The 27,691-nt window shown below is 43.1% G+C and overlaps 1 protein-coding gene across 1 annotated transcript; it reads left to right on the top strand.

Annotated features, from left to right (window-relative positions):
- The first annotated feature begins 52 nt into the window (after positions 1–52).
- Positions 53–21,185, top strand: LOC117368375 (olfactory receptor 1052-like). The gene is made up of 2 exons (XM_033961973.1): positions 53–157; positions 20,220–21,185. Exons 1-2 carry the CDS (start codon positions 53–55, stop codon positions 21,183–21,185), a joined length of 1,071 nt encoding a protein of 356 aa, XP_033817864.1.
- Positions 21,186–27,691: the final 6,506 nt, after the last annotated feature.

Below are 27,691 nucleotides of genomic sequence, written 5' to 3'. Positions count from 1 at the left end.
ACCCCATCCCCCACCCCCAACTTGCCTGTAGTCCCTTCTAGTCAGTATAACGATGACCCTGGCTGGTTCTGCAGCTCCTCTTTCTAGTGCCTTGTTCAAAGAGAAAGCCATCTACAATGGAGGCAGCATATGCAAATCAAGCTTATGCTTATTCATTGTGGGTATCCTAAAAACCTGACAAGCAAGGGGGTACTCCAAGACCATTTTGGGAAACCCTGCCCTAGATAGTTAAATCTCTAAAATGTTAGACAAATTTTAATAAACTTTTACAGAGCTGTTTCTTGCAATGTAATTACTACAGGGGTTGCCCCATCTTGCTGGCAGACTCTCTCAACTTCTTGCACCCAGGCCACAGAGGTTTCACAGCATACCTCTTTCCCTGTCCCAGTAGGTTTACAATTACTGATCAGTAAGCACATTTACCTCCCAGCAAGAATCATTAAGACTTATAGGGCTCGATTTTCAGCCTACCTTTTTTTTCAGGAGGAAGGGGGGAGGGCAGAGAATGGTTGGGGGGGTCCATGGTACAGGGGTCCAGGCCTGGGGGGAACATGGTTCATGGTGGGGGGTGTCATTGGGGAGGGCCATCAGCGTGGTGGGGCTTTTTTCTTTTTTTTATGGGGCAGATTGTGCATGTGTGTAACGCATGCACATCTGTGCCATTAAAAAAAAGGAGACCTAACAGCAGTGACACTTCCCTAGTCACTGCTATTAGGTCTCTATGCATGTGTCACTTGCTCACTGAGCGATTGATCTGTCGGATTTGCAAATAATTCATACCTCCTTGCAAATCATTAATCGCTGTTCCACAATCGTCCAGAGAATTGGCCAACAGCGTTCCAGTCAGTATTACCGACCAACTTTAGTTCATCTAGCTCCAAACATGACACTGTTCAACACTAACAGTGAGCACATTAACCTTGGTTAAAGGTACATACTGCACTAATGTTTAGCACAGGCAAGTTCAACCTCAGTCCTCAAGAGCCTCAGTTTAGTTGGGTTTCCAGGATTTCTCCTGTGAATATACATTATCTGCATGCACTGTCTCCTTTGTATGTAAATATATCCAGGGCCGGATTAATGAATAGGCCCAGTAGGCACATGCCTAGGGCACAAAACTGTGAGAGGGGCCCGCTGAAGGAGGACGATTCACCATGCCAATTTTTTTAAACAGCAACGACTCCCCCCCGCCCCCGGCATCAATGGTAATGCGCCCCCCCTTCCTCCCCCGGCATCGATGGCAATGTGGCCGGCTATGTTACAGGAAGGTCCTGCGATGACTGCATCTGCCGGTCCATCCCCCTCCGACGTCACTTATTTGCTCCGGAAGAAGTGATGTCAGAAGGGGATGGACCGACAGACGCAGTCATCGCGGGACCTTCCTGTAACAGATCCGGCCACGTTGCCGTTGATGCAGGGGGGGGCCCATTGCTGTTGATGCGGAGAGGGCCATTGCAGTTGATGCAGGGGGTGGGGGCCGTTGCCATCAGCTGTTCTAATTCTGCTTTCGGGCTGCCTTTTGCAAAGGAGCTCAGAGGACAGAGCCAGCAGCTGCAATGTTTGGAGGGGGAGAGAGAAAGGATGGTACGGAAGGGTGGTGGAGGGAGAGAAAGGGTGGCAGGGTGATATGGAAGGGTGGTGGAGTAAGAGAAAGGGGGCAGGGTGGTATGGAAGTGTTGTGAGAAGGATGGTAAAGAAGGGTGGTGGAGGAAGAAAAAGGGGGCAGGGTGGTGGGAAGGATGGTATGGAAGGGTGGTGGGGCAGCATGGTATGGAAGGGGGGTGGAGGGAGAGAAAGGGGGCAGATATTGATGGAATTGGTGTGCAAGGAAAGGGAAGAGAGATATAAGGGGGAAGGATACTGGATGGAATTGTGTTGGAAGGAAAGAAAGGGGGTATATGGGGGTGGGGCATAGTATGGTGGGGGCAGGGGGCCCAGTGTACTTGTGGGCCTAGGGGCCCTAGACGAATTAATCCAGCCCTGAATATATCTCATGCACATTCTTTGTGGAAATCCTGAAAACCTGACTTGTCGAGGGTTGGGGTTGGTCACCCCTGGTTTAGCTCATGTACTGAATCCCCTGCTATAATTATCTCCGCATGCCACTGCCATGTGGGCTCCAGAGCAGCAGAAGCTGTCAGCACAAGAGAGCTTTAACCTCTCCTGTAGAGAAAACAGGGAATTAATGCTGTAAGAAAATTCATGAAGAGAATAAATTAATTTTATTTTCTTAAATTAGAATTTCACAGTTCAGGTATCCAGTCAGGCAGGCTCCCAACTAAGTTCATGCACATAGGGTGGTAGTTTTCTCTCTTTTTATTTGATTTAAACTAAGTTTAAGTCAACCACACACACCTACAATACCAGAGATTACATCATAATCTCCTCTGCTACAATCATTAAACTAAACTAAAGCTTAACTTTATATACTGGGTCATCAACCTAAGGAAGCTCAACTCGGTTTACAACAATTAGATAAAAACTAAAAAAAAAGTTTACAATGATCAAATAAAAACTAAAGAAAGTAATAGCAAAGGTTTCAAAGAAATTAGTTTTCAAAATGTTTGGCAAAAATAAACGTTTTTAGAAATTTATGGAAAGTTTGGAAAGAACTGAGGCTCCTCAGAATTAATTGGAGTTCATTCCATAGTTGAGAAAATTTAAAAGCCAGAGATTGACTGAAGATCTTAAGTCCTTTAATTCCTTTTCTAGAAGGAAGGGAAAGTTTGAATTGTTGGATGCCTCTTGCAAAGGAAAATCTGTAAGCATTCCATAATAAGGGAATGAGGATCATAAAAATGCCATATCAAATTTAGAAAAAGATGCAAGCACATTTTAATTGAATTCTAAGATAAACCGGGAGCCAATGAAGACTCAGGAGCAAAGGGGTCACATGGTCAAATTTACTTTTTCCAAAAATCAGCTTCACAGTAGTATTCTGGATTAATTGTAATCTTTGGAGACAGATATTTGTAATTCCAAGATAAATAGCGTTGCAATAATCTAGTCGAGATAATATGATTGATTGGACGAAGACAGAGAAATGTCGATGATGAAAAAGATGTCTAACCTTCCTCAACATTCGTAAACTAAAAAAGCATTTCTTGACCAGGGAATTTATTTGGTCCTTAAAAATAAGAGAGGAATCAAAAAGGACTCCCAATATCTTAGACAAGAACTCGATCTGCAGAGGCCCCAGATTCCAAAGCTACAGTACAAATAATCTTGAACTTAATTTAGAAGAATTTTCCAAACTTGAACTGAAAGAGCAATCCACACGCATCTACATCTCTAAATCTAGTCAGAAGCCATGGTTCAATCAGGACTTGGAAAACTTGAAGTTTACAACTTTGCTCCAGTATACCATGTTTAAAAGGATATTTATAATATATTAGTTTCAGTGGGAGTTGAACTGGGATCATCAGTGTGCATATTGAAAAAATGTGACATGTTAACCTTCACTCTAAACATAGAAACATAGAAACATAGAAATAGACGGCAGATAAGGGCCCACGGCCCATCTAGTCTGCCCACCTTAATGTCCCTCCCCTACCTTTGCCCTGTGAATAGATCCCATGTGCCGATCCCATTTGGCCTTAAAATCAGGCACGCTGCTGGCCTCAATCACCTGTAGTGGAAGACTATTCCAGCGATCAACCACTCTTTCAGTGAAAAAGAATTTCCTGGTGTTACCTCGTAGTTTCCCGCCCCTGATTTTCAACGGATGCCCTCTTGTTGTCGTGGGACCCTTGAAAAAGAAGATATCTTCCTCCGCCTCGATGCGGCCCGTAATATACTTGAACGTCTCGATCATGTCCCCCCTCTCTCTGCGCTCCTCGAGCGAGTATAGCTGTAATTTGTCAAGCCGTTTTTCGTATGGTAGATCCTTGAGTCCCGAGACCATCCGGGTGGCCATTCTTTGCACCGACTCCAGTCTCAGCACATCCTTGCGATAATGCGGCCTCCAGAATTGCACACAGTATTCCAGGTGGGGCCTCACCATGGATCTATACAATGGCATAATGACTTCCGCCTTACGACTGACGAAACCCCTTCGTATGCAGCCCATGATTTGTCTTGCCTTGGACGAAGCCTGCTCCACTTGATTGGCAGACTTCATGTCCTCACTGACGATTACCCCCAAGTCTCGTTCTGCTACCATTTTTGCTAGGATCTCGCCATTAAGGGTATAAGACTTGCATGGATTCTGGCTGCCCAGGTGCATAACTTTGCATTTTTTGGCATTGAAGTTGAGTTGCCATGTCCTAGACCATCGCTCCAGTAGGAGTAGGTCGTGCATCATGTTGTCGGGCACTGAATCTTCGTCTGTTGTGCATTTGCCCACTACATTACTCAGTTTGGCGTCATCGGCGAATAATGTTATTTTTACCTCGAAGCCCTTCTGCCAAGTCTCTTATAAAGATGTTGAATAGGATTGGGCCCAAGACTGAGCCCTGTGGTACTCCACTAATCACCTCCGTCATTTCGGAGGGGGTGCCGTTCACCACCACCCTTTGGAGCCTACCTCCAAGCCAGCTCCCAACCCATTTCGTCAATGTGTTACCTAATCCTATAGAACTCATCTTGCTCAGTAACCTGCGGTGTGGTACGCTATCGAATGCTTTGCTAAAGTCCAGGTACACGATGTCCAGGGACTCCCCAATATCCAGCTTCCCCGTTACCCAGTCAAAGAAGCTGATCAGGTTGGATTGGCAGGATCTCCCCTTAGTAAATCCATGTTGTCGGGGATCCCGTAGATTCTCCTCATCTAGGATCTTATCTAATTGGTGTTTGATTAGAGTTTCCATTAGTTTGCTCACTATCGATGTTAGACTCACTGGTCTGTAGTTTGCTGTCTCCATCTTTGAGCCTTTCTTGTGGAGTGGAATGACGTTAGCCGTCCTCCAGTCCAACGGGACGCTGCCTGTACTAAGGGAGAGGTTGAAGAGCGCGGACAGTGGCTCCGCCAAGACATCACTCAGCTCCCTAAGCACCCTGGGGTGCAGGTTGTCCGGCCCCATTGCTTTGTTAACCTTGAGCTTTGACAGCTCACCGTAGACACTGCTGGGCGTAAACTCAAAGTTACTAAACGGGTCAACTGAGCCAACCCTTGTCTGTAGCTGAGGGCCGAGCCCTGGCGCTTCTCGGGTGAAGACTGAGCAGAAGTATTCATTTAATAGTTGGGCTTTTTCCGAATCCTTTTCCACATAGTCTCCGTCTGGTTTCCTAAGACGTACAATCCCGCCTGAGTTTTTTCTTCTATCACTGATATACCTGAAGAAGGATTTATCTCCCTTCTGGATGTTCTTTGCTAGAGACTCCTCCATGAGGAATTTAGCCTCCCTGACTGCTGTTTTGACGGCTTTTGATTTGGCCAGGTAGTCTGCTCTAGAGTCCTGCTTCCCTGATTGTTTGTAAGAGATGAATGCTTTTTTCTTCTCCTTGATCAGGTCTGAGATCTCCGCAGTAAACCACTGTGGCTTATTGTTCCTTCGCCGTTTACTTACTGATTTTACATAGCGGTTTGTTGCTTCTTGTATGGTTGCTTTCAAAGTCGACCACATGTCTTCCACGTTATCGGTTTCTTCTTGGCTTTGTAGCGCCTGGTGAACGAAGTCTCCCATTTCTTTGAAATTTGTGTCCTTGAATTTGAGGACTTTGGTTAGTGTAGTAGATTTAGTGAAACCTTTCCTGATATTGAACCATACCATGTTGTGGTCACTGGAGGCCAATGTGTCGCCCACCGAGACCTCTGTGACACTTTCTCCATTGGTAAGTATCAGGTCCAGTATTGCCTGATCCCTTGTCGGTTCCAACACCAGTTGCCTGAGGCTTGCTCCTTTCATAGAGTTTAATAGCCTCCTGCTGCTGCCGGAAGCAGAGGTAAGTGTAACCCAATCCACATCAGGCATGTTGAAGTCACCTAGCAATACTGTGTCCCCACGCAAGGTGATATTTTCTATATCTTCGATTATTTCCATATCCAGGTCATCCTGTTGTCTTGGGGGTCTGTAAATTACGCCAAGATACAAGCATTTGTCCTTCCCTCTGGCCAAATTAACCCAAAGGGATTCCCCAGTATACTGGACATCTGAGATTCTCGTGACCTTAATGTCATCTTTAGTATATAATGCTACACCCCCTCCCTTCCTACCCTCTCTGTCCCGGCGAAGCAAGTTGTAACCCGGTATGACCATGTCCCACCCGTGGGAGTCTGTGAGCCAGGTTTCGGATATCGCCACCACATCCAGGTCGGCATTCCTTATTTCTGTTTCCAATTCCAGGATCTTGTTTCCTAAACTGTGTGCGTTGACGTACATAGCCCTCCATGTTATATCTTTGTTATGTCTCAGTGGGGATATTCCTGTTTGAGCTATTTGAACACCTTTAGCATTGTTTGTGTTATTTGTGCTTTCCTGAGGCTCAGAACCACAATGTGTACTCCCCATATACCCAGAACTACAGTGTGTACTCCCCCTAGACCCGGAATTACAATGTGACCCATAAATATGATGTGACTCTACTCCCGACTCAAAAGTGTGTGCACTCACCCCTGACCCAGAATTTCGGTGTCTACTTTCCTCAGCCTCATAAATGTATTGGCATTTTAGTTCGCCTGGTATGTTGTTTGTGCCTGTACCCTCCCCCGACTTACCTAGTTTAAAGCCCTGTGGAGTAGGCAGGCTAGGCGGTGTCCAAGGACATTCTTCCCTCTTCTGGTTAGGTGTAGCCCGTCGTGTCCCTGTAGTCCTTGCAATGCTTCTCCATGGTGCAGAAACCCGAAGTTCATCTCCTTGCACCATCCTCGCAGCCAGTCGTTCGCCCTTTGTATTCGATCCTCTCTGGCTCTGCCCTTGCCCCTCACTGGGAGAATCGAGGAGAAGACTACCTGCGCATCCATCCTCCTCAGCTTCTCCCCCAGGGCCCTGAAGTCTTCAGGTATGCTGTCCGGGCTGCTCCTTGCGGTGTCGTTGGTTCCGACGTGGATTAGAACCATGGGGAAGTGGTCTCGGGGCTTGATGAGTCTGTCAATGCAAGCAGTGACATCCCGGATCCTGGCCCCTGGCAAACAGCAGACCTCTCTTGATTGTAGGTCTGGTCTGCAGATTGGTCCCTCGGTGCCCCTCAGCAGCGAATCTCCGATGACCACCACTCTGCGCTTCTTAGGGGTGGGCTGTACTGTTGATTCCGGAGTTGGAACCGTCTGCTGAACAACTACTTGTAGCTCTTTCTCCGGACCTTCCTGTAGCAGCTGATATCTGTTCCTCAGGACGATATGAGGTGTCGATGTTGAGCTGTCCTGTATGGGGGAAAAAGAGACAGAGTTAGGTCCTCTGCATTTTCTTGTGGAGGAAGTCACCAACTGCCAGGAGTCCGCTGTGCTAGAAAATGAGCCATACAATAATAGCAATTCTGATTTGATTATACTACTCCTTATAGGTAGTGCATGGCAGTTAATTCTGCTAGGAGACAGAACAAGGAATGTCTCTCTTTCTTATTATATCTTTTTTCTTCATTATTTCTGGATTGTATACTTCAACAGTATAAAAACAAAAAAGTCATAAAGTATGCCATGTTTAAAAGAAGAAGTATAAGATTTCTGTTTAACGAGAGGTACTGAGTGGGAGTTGATCTGCAAACATCAGCATGGAAGGGGGAAAGTTTCACTCCTGTGCTTTACAGAAACTTGTATAGCAATGGTATCATTAGCTCCTATAAGAAGTGTAACGCATAGGACTTAGAACTCTCTATAGGCTTCAAATAGACATGGTTTAAGCTCCAGAAAGGCTTTAGCACAATACATGCTATTTAGGTCATCCAATCAGCTTTCTCTGGGCATCCCACAGATGTTATTTGAGAGAGGATTTTAGAAGCAATTCCTTGCTCTAAATAACACTCTCTTTGTCATGAAACATTGCTACAATCAGCTCATTCTTCAAAGCAAACAGAAAGCCCATAACTTCAATTGGCCAAGCTTAAAAACAGAATAAAACACAGAACAGACCTGTATGTGGCTTCTAATTCATTGCAAATGAAGGTATGCAGCTGCACAATGATGACCTCATTGTGACATCATGAAAGTGCACCTGCAAAGTAGACGAGCAACGAAACTAGTAAATGGTATGGAGAAACTGGAATATGAGGATTGACTTAAGAGATTGGGATTGTTCTCCCTTGAGAAAAGGAGACTGCGAGGGGATATGATCGAGACCTTCAAAATACTGAAAAGAATCGACAAAATAGAGCAGAAAAAATTATTTACATTGTCCAATTTGACACAGACAAGAGGACACGGAATGAAGCTAAGGGGGGACAAGTTCAGGACAAATATCAGGAAGTTCTGCTTCATGCAGAGAGTGGTTGACACCTGGAATGCTCTCCCAGAGGGGTTATTGCGGAATCAACCGTCCTAGGATTCAAAAGCAAACTAGATGCACATCTCCTTATGAGAAGCATAGAAGGATATGGGTGACTAAAAATTACCAAATAATTCCCACTTATAATTAAATGTGAATGAAGGTTCTATTCTATGTATAGGAGTCGGCCTCAGTAATGGAGCCTACGCGTAGCCACATTCAATGACTGAGGTATTCAGCGTAGTTATGTTTGCTCCTTATTCTCCAATCATTGGCCTTACTCCAATTATTTTTTAATTTATTCGAAAATATTAAACTCTACCTACTATAAATTAGTTATTTCAATTTTATCTTTTTATCTTTTTTTTCAATTTTATGAAAATTCATTAAAACGTATTGTTTAATTCATTTCTTAACATTTAATCTCCATTCCTTTCACTATCCCTCCCCTTACAACCCCTCTTACATTCCCTCCCGTTACAACCCTTTTTCTTCTGTAACATTCCCCTCATGCATTTGTAATTCGTTGAATGTCCAGCCTTCTTTCGATATGAACCACTTAGAAGTCGTCTGACTATGGCGGTATAGAAAAATAAAGTTATTATTATTAAATATTATGCTAGTTGCAGGCTGTGAGGCAGGAAACATGCCAGCTACTCTGTTTGCCACCCCCACCCCTTTGCACCCTGGGCCTCATGGAACACTATAAGACAAAGGTCAATGTGACTAAGTAGCTGAAGTGGTGCTTATTAAGGAAACACTAATGCCCGGCTGTTACTCAATATAAATAAGCACAAGGTGAAAAATGGTATAAGATTTTTATTGCACAGTCCAGTAAAGCAGCATGCAAGTGTAATATCAGGCAACAGCAGTTCAATGAGATGGATGACAGGTATGCATAGTAAGCCACTCCTAGGTCCAAGTTGTTACTGTGGTAGAATTGTTAAGGTCCCAGAATCTGCTCCTGGTAGAAGGCAGACTGAAGAAAAAGGAAGATTGGATTGAGACAAATTAAGAGTTGATTGGTGAGTTTTAGGCTGTGTTTTACAAAGATGTGCTAAATCCATGCATGCGCTAACTACTAATTCATCTATAGGATAATATGCACGCATTAACCTTTAGCACATGCTAACGGTGCCTAAATGGTGCCTAAACGGTGCCACTTCAGGGCACCATAAAATTTGGGAGAATATGTCACACCACAGTCTCAGAATAACAGCTAGAATGAACAGAAGCAAAAAAACACTGTTCCTTTTTTATAATAAGGATGCCTATCAATTATGACTCTAAAATGATTTACCTTTGGCTCTATGAGGAAGAGCACTGCTTCCATCTTCCCAACATCATAGGTTCCACATATTCATGTAACTTGCATATCCATTTTGCTTGCACCAAAGTTTCAAACAGTATGGGGGAGTTTTCAGCCAAGACTCCTGGAACCAAATTTTATCATCACTAATTCTCAGACCTGCTAATGACCCTGTGGAATGAAGAGTTGTGGCAGATATCAGGGGAACAAAAAGTTAATGGAAAATCACCATAAGCAATAACACAGAATGGGAGTCCAAAAGAAGAAATCAGTTCTGCCTGAGCTTTTATCTAATAAAGACACCTAAGTAGCTTGCAATAAATCATTCTCACCTAGATTTGTTCATGGAAAGATGAAAAAGGTTAGATAAACATCAAAATTGCAAATTGCTATAGCTGCTAATGGTCCTATGAAATGGAGAGTTGTGGCAGATATAGGAATGAAAAGGTTAAAAGATAATCAAGAAAAGTAAAGTATCAGAAATAAGCATTAACACAGAATAGGAGTCCTAAAAGAGAAAACACTGCTCTGATGGATCTTCTTATACTAAGCATGCCTAAGTAGCATCTGACATCATAGGCACCGTTTGGACTTCTCACCAGAAAATTTTCAAATCTGATTGAGCGTGCTTTAGATGTGGTTTGGGCAAACACAGCTGCACTGACTTCCTTCACTTCTCAAAGCTTTTACTAGAAGTCATTTGTCATCTGCTTAGTCTGTAGAGGCTCTGTTACCAAATTCTAAGTGAAGTTCCCTATATAGCTCTATGCCTTAAGGCACTGCTTTTATCTTCCATATGTCAGGGGTTCAAGTCTTGAGTGCGGTTAGCAAATATTTGATATTCATATTTCTACCAGAAAACTTTCAAACTCTGCTTAAACATATTTTAGTTGATCTTTAAAATGATCTGCAGCAATTCTCAGATGTCTAAAGCAGCCTGTTCTCTCTCATTCTAACCCCCCTCCCTTACCCCAATACACACCCCTCAAGCATGAAACCACAAACAGCCAAGCTGAATATACCAACAGGAATGTCTCTAGGATACATCTCAAAAACATGTACCTTTCTTCAATACCTGTCCAAGTCCTCTGAAGTTTTAAGTAAACTGTTATACCTGTTGCCCTGTGCGGATATTGTACAGAAGGAAATCCATTCCTACCACAATGGCTTGAAGCAGAGAGAAGATGAATGTATCTGATGCAACTGTGCCTGCAAACTGCAGAATGCTGATGAAAAACAGCAAAGTCCACCACTTATGGGAGCTGTTAGGATGCTGTACTTGCCTTGGATTATTAGGGCTTACCAGCCATTTCAGATACTCTGGATCCAGCCCATGAATAACCTTAAAGATTTAAGAGAGGATCTTCCACTTTGCTGACCCAGAAATTGAGAATCAAGGTAAGTTTTTCATGAGATAGAACAAGCTCCGATCCCGCCTAGGGAGGAGCGTGGCCAAATCGGCCGAAGCCGGAGCGATAGGATGGGAGGGGGGAGGGGGAAGGGAGGAGAAGGAAGGGCCAATGAACAAAGAAGTGGGGGGGGTTAGGGGACAAGGGTGAGCGGAAGGGAAGTCGCCCTTTCGACACGGCGATCCCGAGAGAGAGACGCGGCTTCCCTCCCGCCCACCCTTCACTACTGTCGCAGCCAGTCTGGCAGGTAAGCACAGCATATGGTTAGAAGGCATACATCTTTACAGTGGTTAAGACATGGGGCACGTCGCCTTGCTTGGACGGCAGGGAGGCCAGGCCATGATCTTCACAGCTACTTACCGCTGACGAGGGGACACCTCCTTGAACGGGAAGGGTCCGGTGAGCCGGGGTTGCTTGTACGGCACCCCACATTGTGCGGGGATAGAGAGGCATATGCTGTGCGCCTGATCATCGGTTGGTTATATGTTGCCTGGTGATGTACCTTGCGTGTTATGCCATTGTCAGAAGTGCGGTTACAGTGTACGGGTCATCACCGTTCATGCTTGATTATTATGTTCAGTTGATAACAGTTGATGTAATTGTGCTGTCATGGCTGCGGCCAAATAAATTCCACATGAGTCAATAAATGCCTGAGTGTCATCATTGTTCCACGCTAGTCCATGAAGGGTAAGAGCAACAGTGCTGAGTGCACGATTTGGTAATATGACTATACCCAGTAGCCAATTATGCCACATTCTTGACTAACTGCAGTACTCTGACCAAAACATCCGATAACCCTGGAGAAATGATATTGCAGTCATTCATATCCCAAAATACTAAAATCTGTACAAAAATCAAATTGTCCCTAATAGTTTTGTATTTTCCAAATAAGACACAGATTTAAAAAAAATAATGTCAGCACAAGCAGACAAATTTGTGTGTCCATAGATAACGAATGTCTAACCACTTTCTTAAACTATGCAATTCTCCAACTACTTCCAATCATTTACTGATAAAAATGATCACAGATCTACAAAGTTAAATGAAACATGAGACATGCCCAGAAACATACCCCCTTTTACAAAGCTGCGCTAGCATTTTTAGTGCTGGCCACAGCGGTAACAGCACGGACACTCATACTACGCCACTGGTTCCTCCCCCTTTCACTGAGGTACTCAGCACAAATAGTGTGCATATAATTTGCATGTTGTTTGTGCTGAGCATAGCCCAGCAAACAAAAATCGCTCCCAGCCTGGTGTTTTCACACAGGTTGCTGGAGATCTGTGCATCCTGCCCTGAATACCTGATTATTCATTGGTCTGCCCCTCTTGCTTATTTTGTGCCCTCGCTGGTCTATAGGAGGGGATTTTTTCCTCAAAGCAGAGGTAGTACAGAGGGAATTCCAAGGAGCTTCTGCCATTCTCTTAAGAAATCCCCTGCCTTTTCTACCAAACCACTGGCAGCTACTAGGCTGCACACCACAATGCATTATCTATTTTTCAGAGGGGACATATTATGGGGAGAGAAGAGGCATGGAAGTGTTAACCAACTAGCACATTCACATTAGCGTGTGCTAACTGCATAATACAGACTTCATAGTTTTTTAGTTTAATACAATTTGATATTCCACCCTTCCTAACATGTCAGAGTGGATTGCAATATAAATATCTAAAAAAACATAGTCCATTTTTGTTTTAGATTTTTTTAAAATAATAATAATAATAGTAATAAAAAAGAGAGAAGAAGAAAAAAAAAAGGAAAACCTGGTGCTACTTCATTGAGCTCCCCCAATTGCTTTTTCAAAAAGTTACGTTTTTAGCATCTTAAAACCCAGCAGGGTGTGTTCCTCCGACAAATTCATTGGTAAACCATTCCATAGCACTGGGGCCTCCCAAAAAAATGCACACTCTCTTATTACAGCCATGTGAGTGAACTTAACATGAGAACCTTTAGCACTTCTTAAATAGGAGATGGTAAGAGTTCCTGTATTAATTTTTTTTTTTTTTTTTTTTTTTTGCAAATCCCATGCATTAAAGGAAAAATGAGTGCAGGACCTGCAAAAAACAAACTGAGAAAAATCCTTAATATGCTGCCACAGTAAATCTGGACATACCGGGGCTGATATTCAGACTGCAGTCAGTACTGACAGTAGATATTCAATGCCGGGCACTGAATATCCATTTTATATTTTGCTGGCCTAAACATATACCCCCCACCCCCACACCCACTTTATAAAACTGCGCAAGAGTTTTTTTTAGTGCTGGCCAGCACATTGAATGCTCTGCGCTGCTCTTATGCTCATGAACTCTATGAACATTGGAGCAGCACAGAGCATTCTGCGCACTGGCCAGTGCTAAAAAAAAACTCTTGCATGGTTTTGTAAAAGGGAGTATTAGTCGACTAAATCAATCTTCAGCCCTGCTTAATTAAGGGGCTCATAATTGAAGAGAAAAATGTCCAAAAACCGGCCTAAGTTGGCACTTGGACGATCATAAACGAAAGACATCCAAGTGCCGATAATAAAACCGGGTTTTGGACGTATTTCTAAATGAACTAGGCCTTCATAGTGCCACTGAACGACCATAGCTAAACGGGGCATTTCAGGAGGAGTGTCGAGGGCAGGATTTGGGCGGGACTTAGTGGGCAGGCTTAGACTTAGTCGTATTGCATGTATAACCGAAAATTATACAGCACAGGGTCGACGGAATTTGGACGTTGTGACTTAGACCATTTAAAACATGGTCTAAGTCATAAAAACCCATCTAAAGTGACCAAATAAGCACTGCAAACACATAATATAGACCCACACATACTACCCCAGTAATCACTGACCCCCCGACCCCACACCCCCATAAAAATACTAATCACAACTTGAAAATTGTGCCTCCAGAACATCATCACCTGGCAGCCTGGCATAGGAAAGCCTAGTCGTTCTGCACAGAAGTGTCTTAAACCATCTTGGGGGTGGGTTAGGGACCCAATAGAGAGGTGAACCCATGCGCATAAGCCCCTGTAATCACTGCATTGATATTGAAACATGTGCACTCTCCTATACACCTCCAAAATCCTTTTTTACTAGCATATAAGTGACTCCTGCAGCCATAAGGGCTATTGGGGTGGTAGATAAGTGGGTCTAGGGGATTCTGGAGGTGGTTTTGGGGGTTCACCATGCCCTATAAGGGAGCTGTAGTGAGATGAAGACATGGCACCCTTTTTGTGAAGTTCACAGCAGTGCCTTGTAAGGTACCCCACTATTTAGGTGTCATGTCTGGGTATTCAGTCCATCATTTTGCAGACCCCTCCCACGTCCAACAGGGCTTGTTCTAGGCATTTTTGACTTGGACGAAAAGTTGGACGAAAATGTAGTATGAAGATGGATGATTTAGCGGCTTGGACAATCAGATCAGCAAGAAGTATTGTTAGACGATTTTCAAAACGAAAAAAAATTTGGACATATTTTTCGAAAATGTGTCCTAAGCTATTTTTACTTTGGATGACTTGCGACTTGGATGAAAATGGACTTAGACATTCCTTTCGATTATGCCCCTCCACGTATATAGCAGCAAAAGACAGACTTGATATTCGTGCGGCCTGATTTGGCCACTAAACTTGGACAGTCAGCAAGCAATATTTGTGGCTATCACATGATATAGCCTGCTAAGTTTTAGCCACTGACCATGAATATTCAGTGGACATAGCTCCCTCCAAATATTAGCCGTTAGCCAGCCAAACGCTATTTAACTGGCCAGGAGCCATACATAACTGATTTTTCACTATCATTTAAGCTGTAACATTATTCAGAAAGTACTTTCAAGTTGAAATTAATTAGACGGTTAAAGGATCTCCCGGCAACTCAGAATTTTCGATCTATGTTGCAAGTGTTGATATTGTCAGTTTATAATTATTGTAATGTATTGTTTCTTGGGTCTTCCAAACGATGTGATTGTTGGGGAGAGAGATAACTTTCAAGACCCTACAACTATATTTCTGTTTATTTCTTCCTCCAGATCCCTCATACGTGATGTCCAAGTAGAGACACCTTTGCGGCTCCACTTATCAACTTATTCCAAACGCAGTATTTGCCATTATTAGCACCTAGTAACATTCCTAATATTCCTTTGGCTATTCTTCTGCTCTTGAGTTTCTTCAGCTTATGGTGACCCCTGGGAATTGATCTCACCGGAGCTGTTAATATTTAACTGCAGTAATAAATCTTCAAATACTCCTTGTTGTGCTTTCATCACAACATAATAGCAGAATGAGGGGCAGGACATCAAGCGCTTTACCACTGATATAAGTACAGTAGAAGCAGTGGCCTCAGTACTGCAATTGACTCATTGTTCCCCAACATCTGATTGCACAGGACATCCCACAACTACAGGGCCTGATACTTCATGATGGTGCGTTCCAGTTTTATCTCTGTGCTGACTGTTATCATCACTATAGTAATGTAAATTATAGAATATTATTTGAAATGTCTAAGAGCTAATATTCAGAAGACAATGGGGTCCTTTTATTAAGGCGCGCTATGCGATTTAACGCACGCTAAATGCTAAGGCATCCATTATATTTTATGGGCACCTTAGCATTTAGCTTGTGCTAATCTTTAGCGTGCGCTAAATTGGTTAGCACGCCTTAATAAAAGGACTCCCACTGTGGTGCAATACAATTGAAAAAGTGAGTGCCAAAGTCTGTTAAGTAGAAAAATCTATGAATCTATGGAAGCTTTTATTTTCAAAAATTCTAGCCAACAAAAGAAATTTTTTTTCACTGAATATTATATACCTTATGAATAAATGCCTCTCGGTACAAATTTCACACATCATATGACTATAAATTCAGGCTGTTTCCAGAAGAAACTCATTGGGGGGGGAAAGTATATTTAACAGGTTTTGGAACTTTCTTCAATTGCACTCTATATGGCGTTTTTTTTAATTTAAAAAAAGACAAGAAAATTAGGGATACAATGGAAAGCACCCACATCGTAGCATAGATGTGTTGTGCTTAGCATTCTGATGAACAAATATAAGTATCTATAATAATCTTTTCCAGTAAAACAGGTTATGGTGGGGGAGGGGGAGCAGCATAGCTTACTTTGCTTATTTCTGCCTATCTACAGAGATTGATTGCAACACTCAGACCAATCCAATTGAAAAACAACACAAAGCACCTTACAAGTTTCACCAAATACTCAGCTGTGGGGTTTCAATGTCTCAATAAGAAGTTGGTGTAAAGAAAAGAAATTTAGATTCATTAGGTCCTAGAGACAAATTGAGGTAATGAGGAACTTATTCCAACAATTTTGCCTGATTGGAACTCCTTTGGTGGCATTGATATTTATAAATAAGACAGAGTAATTTCTAAAAGAGATAGGGAAAACTGAGAGTCACTGAGAAATGCATAGCTCATTTATCCTTGTTAACAATCTGCGGGAGACGTTAAATATAAAAGTACTCACTCTTATTTATATAACAATTCTAGTACTTTGCAAAACAATCTTCTTATTGTCTGTTAATAATTAACTGATATTAGTGTATTGTGCTCAGTGGCCACCACCACGGTTATGTTATACAACGTATTTTATAATGACCACGATTTAATGGGAACCATCATTGCACATACAGGTTCCCTACTCCTCCATTGAATCAGATAGGAAACAGTATAAACCAGTGGTTCCCAAACCTGTCCTGGGGGACCCCCCAGCCAGTCAGGTTTTCAACATATCCCTAATGAATATGCATGAGAGAGATTTGCATATAATAGAAGTGACAGGTATCTTGAAAATCTGACTGGCTGGGGGTCCCCCAGGACAGGTTTGGGAACCACTGGTATAAACTGTGCTCAATAATCTTAATTAAATCCACTACCGTACTCCAATAAACAAGCTAAAATAAAAAAGCTACACTTATCTGGTTCCGTTCTATCCAAGTTATCCAAGCTATCCACGCTATCAAGACCAGGATATCCGAACATTTGAGCATGATTCGCACTGCAAAAATGGAGGCTCCTTTAACCAAGCATTGGTTACAAGCAGGTCATACTGTGCACCAACTCCACTTTATAGTACTCTTAAAGATCAATGTTCAAACAGGAGGGATATAGCTCAACAATTACTTTACAAAGAACAGAAATTGATTTATATATGGTGCACTGTAGAGCCTGTAGGATTACACCATGAGCTTGAATGGCCCGCGGTGTGATTTATCAACACAGCTCATTGGTCAGCTATACTTCTCCTTGATTGGTTCATTAAAGTGACATCACTATACAGACAGGGATAGGGAAGCAGTTCTGTAGCAGTCCTTCCTTTGTTGAAGCCAGGATATGTTTCAGCCACAACAATGTAAGTTGATTTGTTTGGTTTAATATTCAACATACAGTCTTTTAACACTAGTTTACTAGGGTTTTATTGATGTTTTTCATCAGTATCATCTGTTGACCGTTTGTTTACCCTGAAGACGATTGTGAAACTCGGCTTGAGTTGGCAGACAGCGGCATTGAGAGGATAAAGTTTAAACATGATTGTTTTCATTGATTATTGAAGAATGAACAAGGATTAGCATTAAGAAAGAAAAAAAACTTTTGACCTGATTTTCTTTTTTTTTTTTTGCAAATCCTTTATTCATTTTTTTTTTTTTTTTTGTAACTTACAATAAGTGCGATTTAAGATTTAAAAAAACCATTTTACACTTTAACATCACTTAATATTCCATCAAAGTCTCATTCAGATCAAATATCCCTCCCTCCCACATCACCAACAACTGTCTTTAAACATAAGAAAACATAAAGTACCCCACCCCCCAGACTTGGATGTGTATGCTCAAAAAGAAAGAAATATAATATTCATTCTTTACAATATTTTGTTAATGGCTCCCAAACATCCTGAAATTTCTTAAAATTTCCCTGTTGTATGGCTATTACAAGTCTCCTGTGACTTTCAAAGTACCAGCAAATGGGGGGAGGAGGGTGAATTAGAGTTTTACTATAGGTTTAATTAATAGTAAAAAATATTTATATTTGTATATTTTTGATTGAATGTTAAAGGAAAGGGTGGGTGGGAAGGGAATAAATTTATTTCTTTGATGTTATACTAGAAAGAAATTCAAGTGAAGTATTTAATTTTAAATGTTTTATTATTTGTACACTTGTTGTAAGATTAAAAAATGAATAAAGAATTTTTTTTAAAAAACCAAAATACCAGCATCCAGAGAACAGAACCAGATAAGTGTAACTTTTTTATTTTAGTTTGTTTATTGGAGTACAGTAGTGGACTTAATTAAGATTATTGAGCACAGTTTACAGTGCTTCCTATCTGGTTCAATGGAGGAGTAGGAACCTGTATGTGCAATGATCAGGTTCCCATTAAATCGTGGTCATTATAAAATACATTTTATAACATGGCCATGGTGGTGGTCACTGAGCATAATACACTAATATCAGTTAATTATTAACAGACAATAAGAAGATTGTTTTGCAAAGTACTAGAATTGTTATATAGCTCATATATACTACCAGACAGGATTTGGAAAAAACTGATAGTTCAAAAAGATTTAAAAGAGTGAACAAAGGGGAGAGTTGGGAGCTAGAGAAATCATAAGATGAAGCAGTGTCAGAGGAGGGAGGGGAGGGGCTGGATAAACAGCATGGAGGGAAGGAGGGGGCCTGAAAAAACACCATGGAGGGAGGGCTAGAGAAACAGCATGGAGAGAGAGAAGGAGGGCTGGAGAAGCATTATAGAAAGGAGAGAGTGCTAGAGAAAAGAGCATTGAGAAGGGTAGTGCTGGATGGGTGGGGAGAGACAGAAACAGCAGTAAAACAGGTTGGAGAGAGGGGCACACACAGTGGGGTTGGAAAGAAAAAAAAGAAAGAAAGACCCACAGGAAAAGGGGATTAAAGGGGAGAAAGAGAAAAAGAAGCGTCTGTGGGGGAGGAGGGTTGGAGGAAGGGAGAGAGAAAGAGAGAGAAAAGCTCTAAAACAGTACAGAGGATGGGAAGGGGTACCATGGAAATGGGTGGAATGTGGGCAGGGCTGTGGGTGGAGTGTGGGTGGGGTCATGTGTCTTCACAAATAGAGTAACCCTGACTACAGTATACACTAATTCTGCACCAGGACTAGCTTGCCACACTAGCTTGCAGGGCTTACTGCATTCAAAGAATAAATCCAGGGTTGTTCACGGTAGTTCAACTGTCTATCAATGTGTCACTCACCGTTAAGAAAGACGACGACGCCATATTAAGAATGATAAAAGGCTGGCAGCGGGTCTTTCTTAACGGTGAGTGACACTATGGGTTATGGGTAGTATTGATATAATATGTATTATGATTAGATTTTTTTCTAATATTCTTCTTTTTGATTTCTATTAGGGATTGCTCCTTGAAAAAGCCTATTAGCGAAACGTGGATTCATGTCGGAGCCCCTGTTTCAGCTTTTAGATACAAAACATGAAAGATTGATTAGAGTATATGAATATTTGTGGAAGAATATTTGATGATGAAAAAATGTATACATGAAGAAACTTTATTTGCTTTGAAGCAGGGACTGCCTATTAAAAAAAAGACATGTACCTAAACCCCCCAAGTCTCTCCAAAAAATAGCCCTGGTGGTATAGTGACAAACACAATCGGGCCTGGACAACGCCCTTCCCCCGCCCCCTTGTCAGGACACAAAAAACACACACAAAAAAATCAAACAGAGCTTTAGACTGCTCCCAGTTCATCCCAAGATGCACTAGGAAGGGGAAGGCCAGCCATTTTAAGATGGTTTTTTTAATGTGTTTTTAAGTCTCGTCATCAGGGGGGATGCAGGATCGGGGATGGAGTCCAGGCCCATTTGGTCTGCCATCAGACCACCAGGACCATCATTTGGAGGGCCCAGGGGGTTGGGAGTTTGGGATATGTCTCTTTTTTTAGGGGAGAGACATTTAGCGGCAGTGTCTGCTGTCATAGGCTTACTTTCCTGTCAGTGCCTGAGCCAGTCCTGCACTAGTCAAACTGCATCAAGCAAAAAGAAGGGCTGGGGATTCACACAACCCCTTAAAGGTTCTGACAGTACTACAGTATATACAGTATAGAATCGTTAATATATATATACAGTATATAATATTATATACAGTATATAATTTAGTAATTGTTTTTTTTCTACAGATAGACCTTGTGAGGCATAGGCCATGGGAAAACAACTCTACATTAAGAGAAATCGTCCTCACTGGTCTGTCTAGTACCCCAGAACTACAGACTTTGTTGTTTGATATCTTCACACTTATCTACTGCACTACCCTTCTTGGGAATTTGGGCATGCTAAGTATGGTTATAGTTAATCCTCATCTCCACACCCCTATGTACTTCTTCCTGGCTAATCTCTCTGCCTTGGATACAGTCATTGTCTCTATCATTGTGCCCAAGATGTTGGAGAACTTCCTATCTGACAGAAAGTCCACGTCTTTTTTATGCTGCATGGCCCAGATGTATTGCTTTCAGCTTATTATAGTGGTTGAATGTTTCCTCATCGCAGTGATGGGTTTTGATCGGTATGTTGCTATTTGCAAACCACTAAGTTATACATTGATAATGAATAGGACCATCTGTATTCAACTCTTGATCACATGTTGGATGGGAGGTTTCATAAATTCATCAATACAGATCACCTTGGCTTCTACCTTAAATTTCTGTGGACCCAATGTCATTGATCACTTTTTCTGTGACATCCCATCACTAATTGAACTCTCCTGCTCTGATACATCTGTTCAAGAACTTGTTCTACTAATAGTAGGCACAGTCTTAGGATTTATCCCTTGCCTTGTTGTCCTTGCCTCTTACTGCCACATTGTTACTGCCATCTTAAAAATTACTACTACTACAGGGAGGCAGCGGGCCTTTTCTACCTGTGCCTCCCATCTTACCATTGTCACTTTGTTTTATGGGGGCGGCTTTTATATGTATATGATTAGGCCCAATTTGAGATTTTCATTGGATGGGGACAAAGTGGTAACAGTGTTGTACACTATATTAAGCCCCATGCTTAACCCTTTCATCTACAGTCTACGAAACACAGAAGTGAAGAAGGCCCTCAGGAGAGCAATAGGCAGGACTTGTTTTTCTAAGAGAATATAATGGGGCTGATATTGAAACCGCGGGAGGCAGGCCAGCTAACTCGACACTGACTATGGATATTCAATTCCAGGGCATTTCCAGTGACCAGAATTGAATATCCAGCATATTTTTGGTTGGCTTAAACTTCACCAGCTTAGTTGACTTTAAACACTGGTCAGGTCATTTATCATGGCCAAAGATAGATCAGCTATTTGCACGGCATGATTTGGCCTGCTAAACTTGGCTGGTCTGTGCTTAAAATTGGTGGCTATAATGCAATATAGCCTGCTCAGTTTTAGTTACAAACGATAATATACAGTGAACATAGCTGGTTATCTCCTGTTGAATATTAGCAGTTAACCGGCCAAATGTTATATAAAATCACCTCTCCTTCCCTCTTCCATCCAGCATTTGCCCTCCTCTCTCCTCCAAGCTTCCATGTATTTCCTCTCTTTCTGTCCCCATGCTTCCAGCACCTTCTCTCTCTCTCCATCCTTCCATCTAGGATATCCCCTTTTTCTCTATCCCACCTTCCAGCCAGCATCTCCCCTCTTTCTCTCCCCTTTCCATCCAATGTCTCTCTTTCTCTCCATCTTTCTATCTAGCTTCCTTCTATCCTCTTTTTCATTCAACATCTCCCACCTCTTTTCCATGACTGCTGCTGCTTCTCCTGATGAGCAGCAGTGGGATCCAAGCCAGGAGAAGCACGCTAGAGACACAATATTCAGATGCATGATGTAGGCTCTGCCAGTTCCCTACCACTCAGACCTCAACTTCCTGTTCCGGGACAGGGGACCAGCAGAGCCAACAGAGTGCGCCTGAGTAGGGTTACCAGATTTTCCCAAAGGAAAATCAGGACCCATTGCCATGCCCCCCCCAGCCCGCCCAGTTCCACCTGCATCCCACCCCGCCCTGAGACCCACCCCCTTTAACCTGTTTGTACATCCAGATGGCACAACACAATGGCATCACATGTGTGCACGTGATGTCACCATGTTGCATCCGCGCATTCTCAGATGCCATCCTGACATCGGAAGCTTTTCAAAACCTGGACAAAGTGCCAGGTTTTGAAAAGCCATGCAGATCCCCAGTCATATCCTCAAATAGAGCTGGATATTCAAAGCTGGGTCATGTCCAGGCTGGTAATGAATATCCAGGTATGAAATGGCAAGTACTGTAGAATTTATACAATATGTCCTGCCTTTTTGGAGGTCCAACTTGCCTGATTAGTATGTGGGCACTAACATTAGGGTTACCAAATGGCTCCAGAAAAAGGAGGACGGATTAAGACATCCGGGTTTTACTTCTAGTGCTTTCAATGGAAGTAAAGCCTGGATGTCTCAATCTGTCCTCCTTTTTCTGGAAACTTCTTTAAAAAGAGAATTTATAATTTTATAATATCAATAAATACTTTAAATTAATGAAAATGCTCAGTGAAAGCCAACATGAACTTTAAGGTATGAGAGCACAGGATTCTACCAGCTCAGGCTTGAATACATCATCGCACTCCTCCCTCCCTACCAATAAACATAATAAATTGAAAACATTAAATAAGTAAAGGGTAGAGGAGTATTTATCTCTGCTAGAACAGTTGTTATGTCCTCCTGGGCAGTTAGGGGGCCGATCTGAGGGTTCAGGGGGTAATCGTGGGAGGGGGACGTCAAGGGCAGGAGGGCCTGGGATCCCTTCTGCCCGTATCTTAGTGGGGGGTAGGGGGGCCACCTGGGCAGGAGGGGTTGAGCTCCCTCCTGCCCAGATCATTCTCGGCCAGGGTGGGGGGGTCGCCTGACCCCTCCCATGTCCAACAGGGCTTATTCAAGGCATTTTTGACTTGGACGAATATTTGGCCGAAAATGTGGTATAAAGATGGACGATTTAGTAGCTTGGATGATCAGATGGCTGGACTTATAGTTAGACGATTTTCGGTAAAAAAAATATTTTGGGCGTATTGTGGCGCTGCCAGTGACAGGCTCAGGCTTAGGCCCCTGTTCACCGCACAGCCACGACCGATTCCTACGTGCCTCCTGCTGGCTTTTAATTTTTAAAAAAAAACACAATTAGTCAGGATCAATAAAGTTCTTTTATCAACTTGGGTCTCACTTTATTGGCTTATGTAACACTTTGTCAGAAGTTAGTTTTGCAGCTTAAAAGAAACAAATAAAAAAAAAACTGGGCTTTTAAAGTATAGCTCACACCTTCTTGGTAGGTCCAAACAGGTAAGTCCCAAATAATCCTTAGTAGCTCAGTCCTATCAGTTCCAGCGTCTGAGCAGGGTCAAAAAAAAAGTTACAAACACTGTCCAGCTTTATCAGAGTCTTTAGCAAGGTTGCTCCAATACTTGAGGGCAATGTTGCCGAGGCCTGGCTTGTAACAGGCCTACCACACCAGCTGAGCACGCTGGTGGGGGAAGGGAGTAGCCGAATCCACTCTAAATCAGCTTGCCAAAATTGGCCCCACAAACCCAACCCGAGGATGGATAGTGGATTCTCCCCACTACTGTTCCTTCACACAATAAGTCCCAAACACTCTGCAAAAAGGCAGAACACAAAACTTGCCAAACAAAATATACTTGGCTTTAAAGTCCAAAAACCAGCTCCCTCATGGCTATGAGCTCTGCACAGCTCCCCTAGCTTCACATTGGTGTTTGTAGCAATTCTCAAACAAAAAAAAAAAACACCAAAATTTTAAACCCACAAGACAAAAATAAAGTTAATGCACTTAACTTTCATCCATTAATACGTCTTGTGGCTCCATGGCAGTCTCCAGAAATTCCATGGGTTCAGGGATGGCTGTTTGGCTGGCTTCAGGGACAGGAGCTGCCTCTGACATCTCAATGTCCTGTCCTAGGGCTGAGGCAGGAGCCCGGTCCTCAGAGCATGTTTCCTGGTCAGAGCCAGGATAGACTGACCTAGTTCTCCTCAGGGCAGCCTCTAGAGCACAGTTCTTCAACCGCCGTTCCGCAGACCGGTGGCGGTCCGCAGGAAATTTTTGTCGGTCCGCGCAGGGCCGGCAAGATTGACTCATTTCAACTTCCTGCCGGTCCGCGCAGGGCCGGCAAGATCAACATCTGAAGCGTGCGCTGGGCCGGAGAGATCTTGGGGAGCCTCCGACAGTGGCTTTCTCCCCTCTCTGCAGCTGTCCTTTACTTCCCAGCGCAGTGATTCACGAAGGCAGCCTCGGGGCTTTTGCTGAGTCATGGCTGCCTCTGATGACGCAACTTCCTCTTTCCTCAGAGGCGGCGCGACCCAACAAAGGACCCAAGGCTGCCTTCCTGAATCGCTGCGCTGGGAAATAAGAAGAGCTGCTGGCAGGGGAGAAAGCCACTATCAGAAGTCTGGGCAAGGGAAAAAAAGGGACAGCTGCTACTGGAGAGGGAGAAGGAGAAGGAGAGATGCTTCTGGGAGGGTAGGAGGGAAAGGAATCAGGGGAGCTGCTGGGCAAGGAAAAAAAGGGACAGCTGCTACTGGAGAGGGAGAAGGAGAGATGCTTCTGGGAGGGGAGGAGGGAAAGGAATCAGGGAAGATGCTGGGCAAGGAAAAAAAGGGACAGCTGCTACTGGAGAGGGAGAAGGAGAAGGAGAGATGCTTCTGGGAGGGGAGGAGGGAAAGGAATCAGGGAAGCTGCTGGGCAAGGAAAAAAAGGGACAGCTGCTACTGGAGAGGGAGAAGGAGAAGGAGAGATGCTTCTGGGAGGGTAGGAGGGAAAGGAATCAGGGGAGCTGCTGGGCAAGGAAAAAAAGGGACAGCTGCTACTGGAGAGGGAGAAGGAGAGATGCTTCTGGGAGGGGAGGAGGGAAAGGAATCAGGGAAGATGCTGGGCAAGGAAAAAAAGGGACAGCTGCTACTGGAGAGGGAGAAGGAGAAGGAGAGATGCTTCTGGGAGGGGAGGAGGGAAAGGAATCAGGGAAGCTGCTGGGCAAGGAAAAAAAGGGACAGCTGCTACTGGAGAGGAAGAAGGAGAGATGCTTCTGGGAGGGGAGGAAGGGAAGAGAGTTACTGCTGGACAGGAGGAGGAGGGAAGGGAGAATGAAAAAAGGAAGGAAACAGCTGGCAGAGAGATTAGAGGAGGGAAAGGAGAGACAGGCATGAGAAAGTAGAGAGATTGATGATAGGAAGGGATCAGCAGAAAAATAAGCAGAGAGGGACAACGATGATAGATCTGGTGTAGGAGAGATAAAAATGAAGAGAGCAGTGAAGCTGGAATGAATCATGTAAAAAGGAGAGAGGGGGCACAAGCTGGATGGAAAGGGGAGAGGGGCATAGAAAGAAGACAGATACCATATGGAAGGGGGAGAGGACAGACAGTGGATGGAAGGGGCAGATGCTGGATTGAAGAGACAGAGAGGGCAGACGCTGGAAGGAAGAGAGTGAAAAGAAGATTGAAAGCAGAAACCAGAGACGACAAAAGGTAGAAAAAAATAATTTTATTTCTATTTTGTGATTAGAATATATCAGATTTGAAATATATATCCTGCTAGAGCTGGTGTTAGACATAACTGGGGACTGCAAAACCCAGGCAGTGCTTCTTTAGCTTCCAGCTGGCTTAGGGCGCTCTCTGACCAGGGGAAGTTGCCCTAGTTGCACTCCCCTAAAACTATTCCTGTCATGTGTGACTTCAGTATTCTGTTAGCGTGATATTTCTGTGTAGCATTCTGTAATAATTTGGCTTGTTCAGTTTTCTTGATAGTAGAGGGGATATATGTGAAGGGGAGGGGAGACAGGGGTTTTGTTGATCCTTGCTCTGAATTATTTGTATTTATAAAATGACAATTGTACAGAATATTGTTTCTTTTTATACTTTAATAAAATACATTCAATATAAAATCATAACTGATAATTGTGTGGATGGGATCAGATGATTTGTGGGGACCGAGCTCGTGGAGATGGGGCGGAAACAGGGTTTTTAAATTTTAGCCCTAGTAGTTTGCCGGTCCACAAAATAATTCTTTTTTTTCTGCCGGTCCACGGGTGTAAAAAGGTTGAAGAACACTGCTCTAGAGCATGCAGCTGACCACGCCCTAACTTGAAAGGGGGCAGAGCAGCTTGTTGCTTACACTGGGTTTTCCTTGGGGCTTTAATCGGTGCTTGCAGCTGTGCACTACCTGCCGTAGGAGCTTGTTTCCTAGGCTGTTGCTTTCTAGGACACACCTCCTGCCGCCCTAGGCTATTCTCCCCTTCTTCCTCCCCTCCCCAGGGCTTAGTGACTTGGTGCTTCAACTGGAACTCTGATCCTAGCTGGGAACTAGAGTTTGCCTGGTCACACTTGTTAGCCCTTTGAAGGGTAATACTAGGGTTAGGAGGAGACTTCCCTGGAACAAGCTGAGCTTTAAGCTAGGGTTGTGACAGTATTTTTCAAAAATGTGTCCTAAGCTGTGTCTGACTTTGGGCGTCTTGCGACTTAGGCGAAAACAGACTTAGACATTTCTTTTGATTATGCCCCTCCATATGTACTCATATTGCAAGACTTTGCAATATGAACAGGCACTACACTCTTGTAGCGTCAGAGAGAGAACCATCGGCTCAGTTGTGATGACGTGACACGTGTATACTGTATGTACTCATATTGCAAGACCTCGCTCGTTTAGAACAGTCACTACACTCCTGCAGCGTCAGAGAGAGAAGAACCATCAGCTCAGTTGTGATGTGACGTGTGTATACTGTATGTACTCGTATTGCCAGATTTTGCTCGTTTAGAACAGTCACTACACTCTTGCAGTGTCAGAGGGAGAAGAACCATCGGCTCAGTTGTGATGTATGTATACTGTATGTAATTGTATTGCAAGACCTTGCTTGTATATCAAGTTAAATTTTAATAAAATATTTTGTTTGTCTTGCAAAACACTTGCAAACCAAGTTACTTGCAATCAAAGGTTTTGCTGTATTTGAAATTGGTCCAAATATTGCTTTGTATTCAATTTGAATGATATTTGCTGTTTCAGGGAGGGGGTGGATTATAAAAGACATTACTACTATCTGTGAGTAACTAAAAATTTGGATTGATTCAATTGTTTGGTTCAAGAAATCACACTGGTTGTATTAATATGAACTTTAAAGTGCAACAATTTTTGTTATTTTAGGCTTTGAATTGATTATCACTATTACTGAATATATTTATTTTGGGGGATTTATTAACCACCTTTATGAAGAGATTCACCCAAGGAGGAGTACAGCAGGTACAGATTAACATAAAACTTACAATATTGTTCAATATTGTCCGCCCCCCCCCTATCTAAACAACCGCCTAAACCAGATCCTCACCTCAAGACAAAGAAGAACTCCGAACCCTTTTGCCTTCCCTCCACTCAAGGGCACTCAGCGCAAAAAGATGTTTGATAACCTTCTGGCGACGCAAGCAGCAAAACTTAACCACTCCACCTCCAACCTGTTGACGGCAACGGGCGACTTCAAAACTTTTCGAAAAGAAATCAAAACCCTACTTTTCAAAAAATTTATCCAGATATCTTAACCCAACCCTTCCCCCTCCTCCTAGATAAATTCTCCCCCAAAACCTCCACTTAAATAATCTCT

Source organism: Geotrypetes seraphini, chromosome 1 (genome assembly GCF_902459505.1).
Source record: "Geotrypetes seraphini chromosome 1, aGeoSer1.1, whole genome shotgun sequence".
NCBI classification, from domain to species: Eukaryota; Metazoa; Chordata; class Amphibia; order Gymnophiona; family Dermophiidae; genus Geotrypetes; species Geotrypetes seraphini.
The sequence above is the reverse complement of the archived record's forward strand: the minus strand, read 5'-3'. Positions and strand labels throughout refer to the sequence as shown.

Coding starts and splice junctions, on each gene's coding strand:
- LOC117368375 (XM_033961973.1), top strand. CDS start 53: ATGACCCTGGCTGGTTCTGCAGCTCCTCTTTCTAGTGCCTTGTTCAAA. Junction 158..20,219: donor CAAGCTTATGCTTATTCATT/GTGGGTATCCTA, acceptor TTTTTTCTACAG/ATAGACCTTGTGAGGCATAG.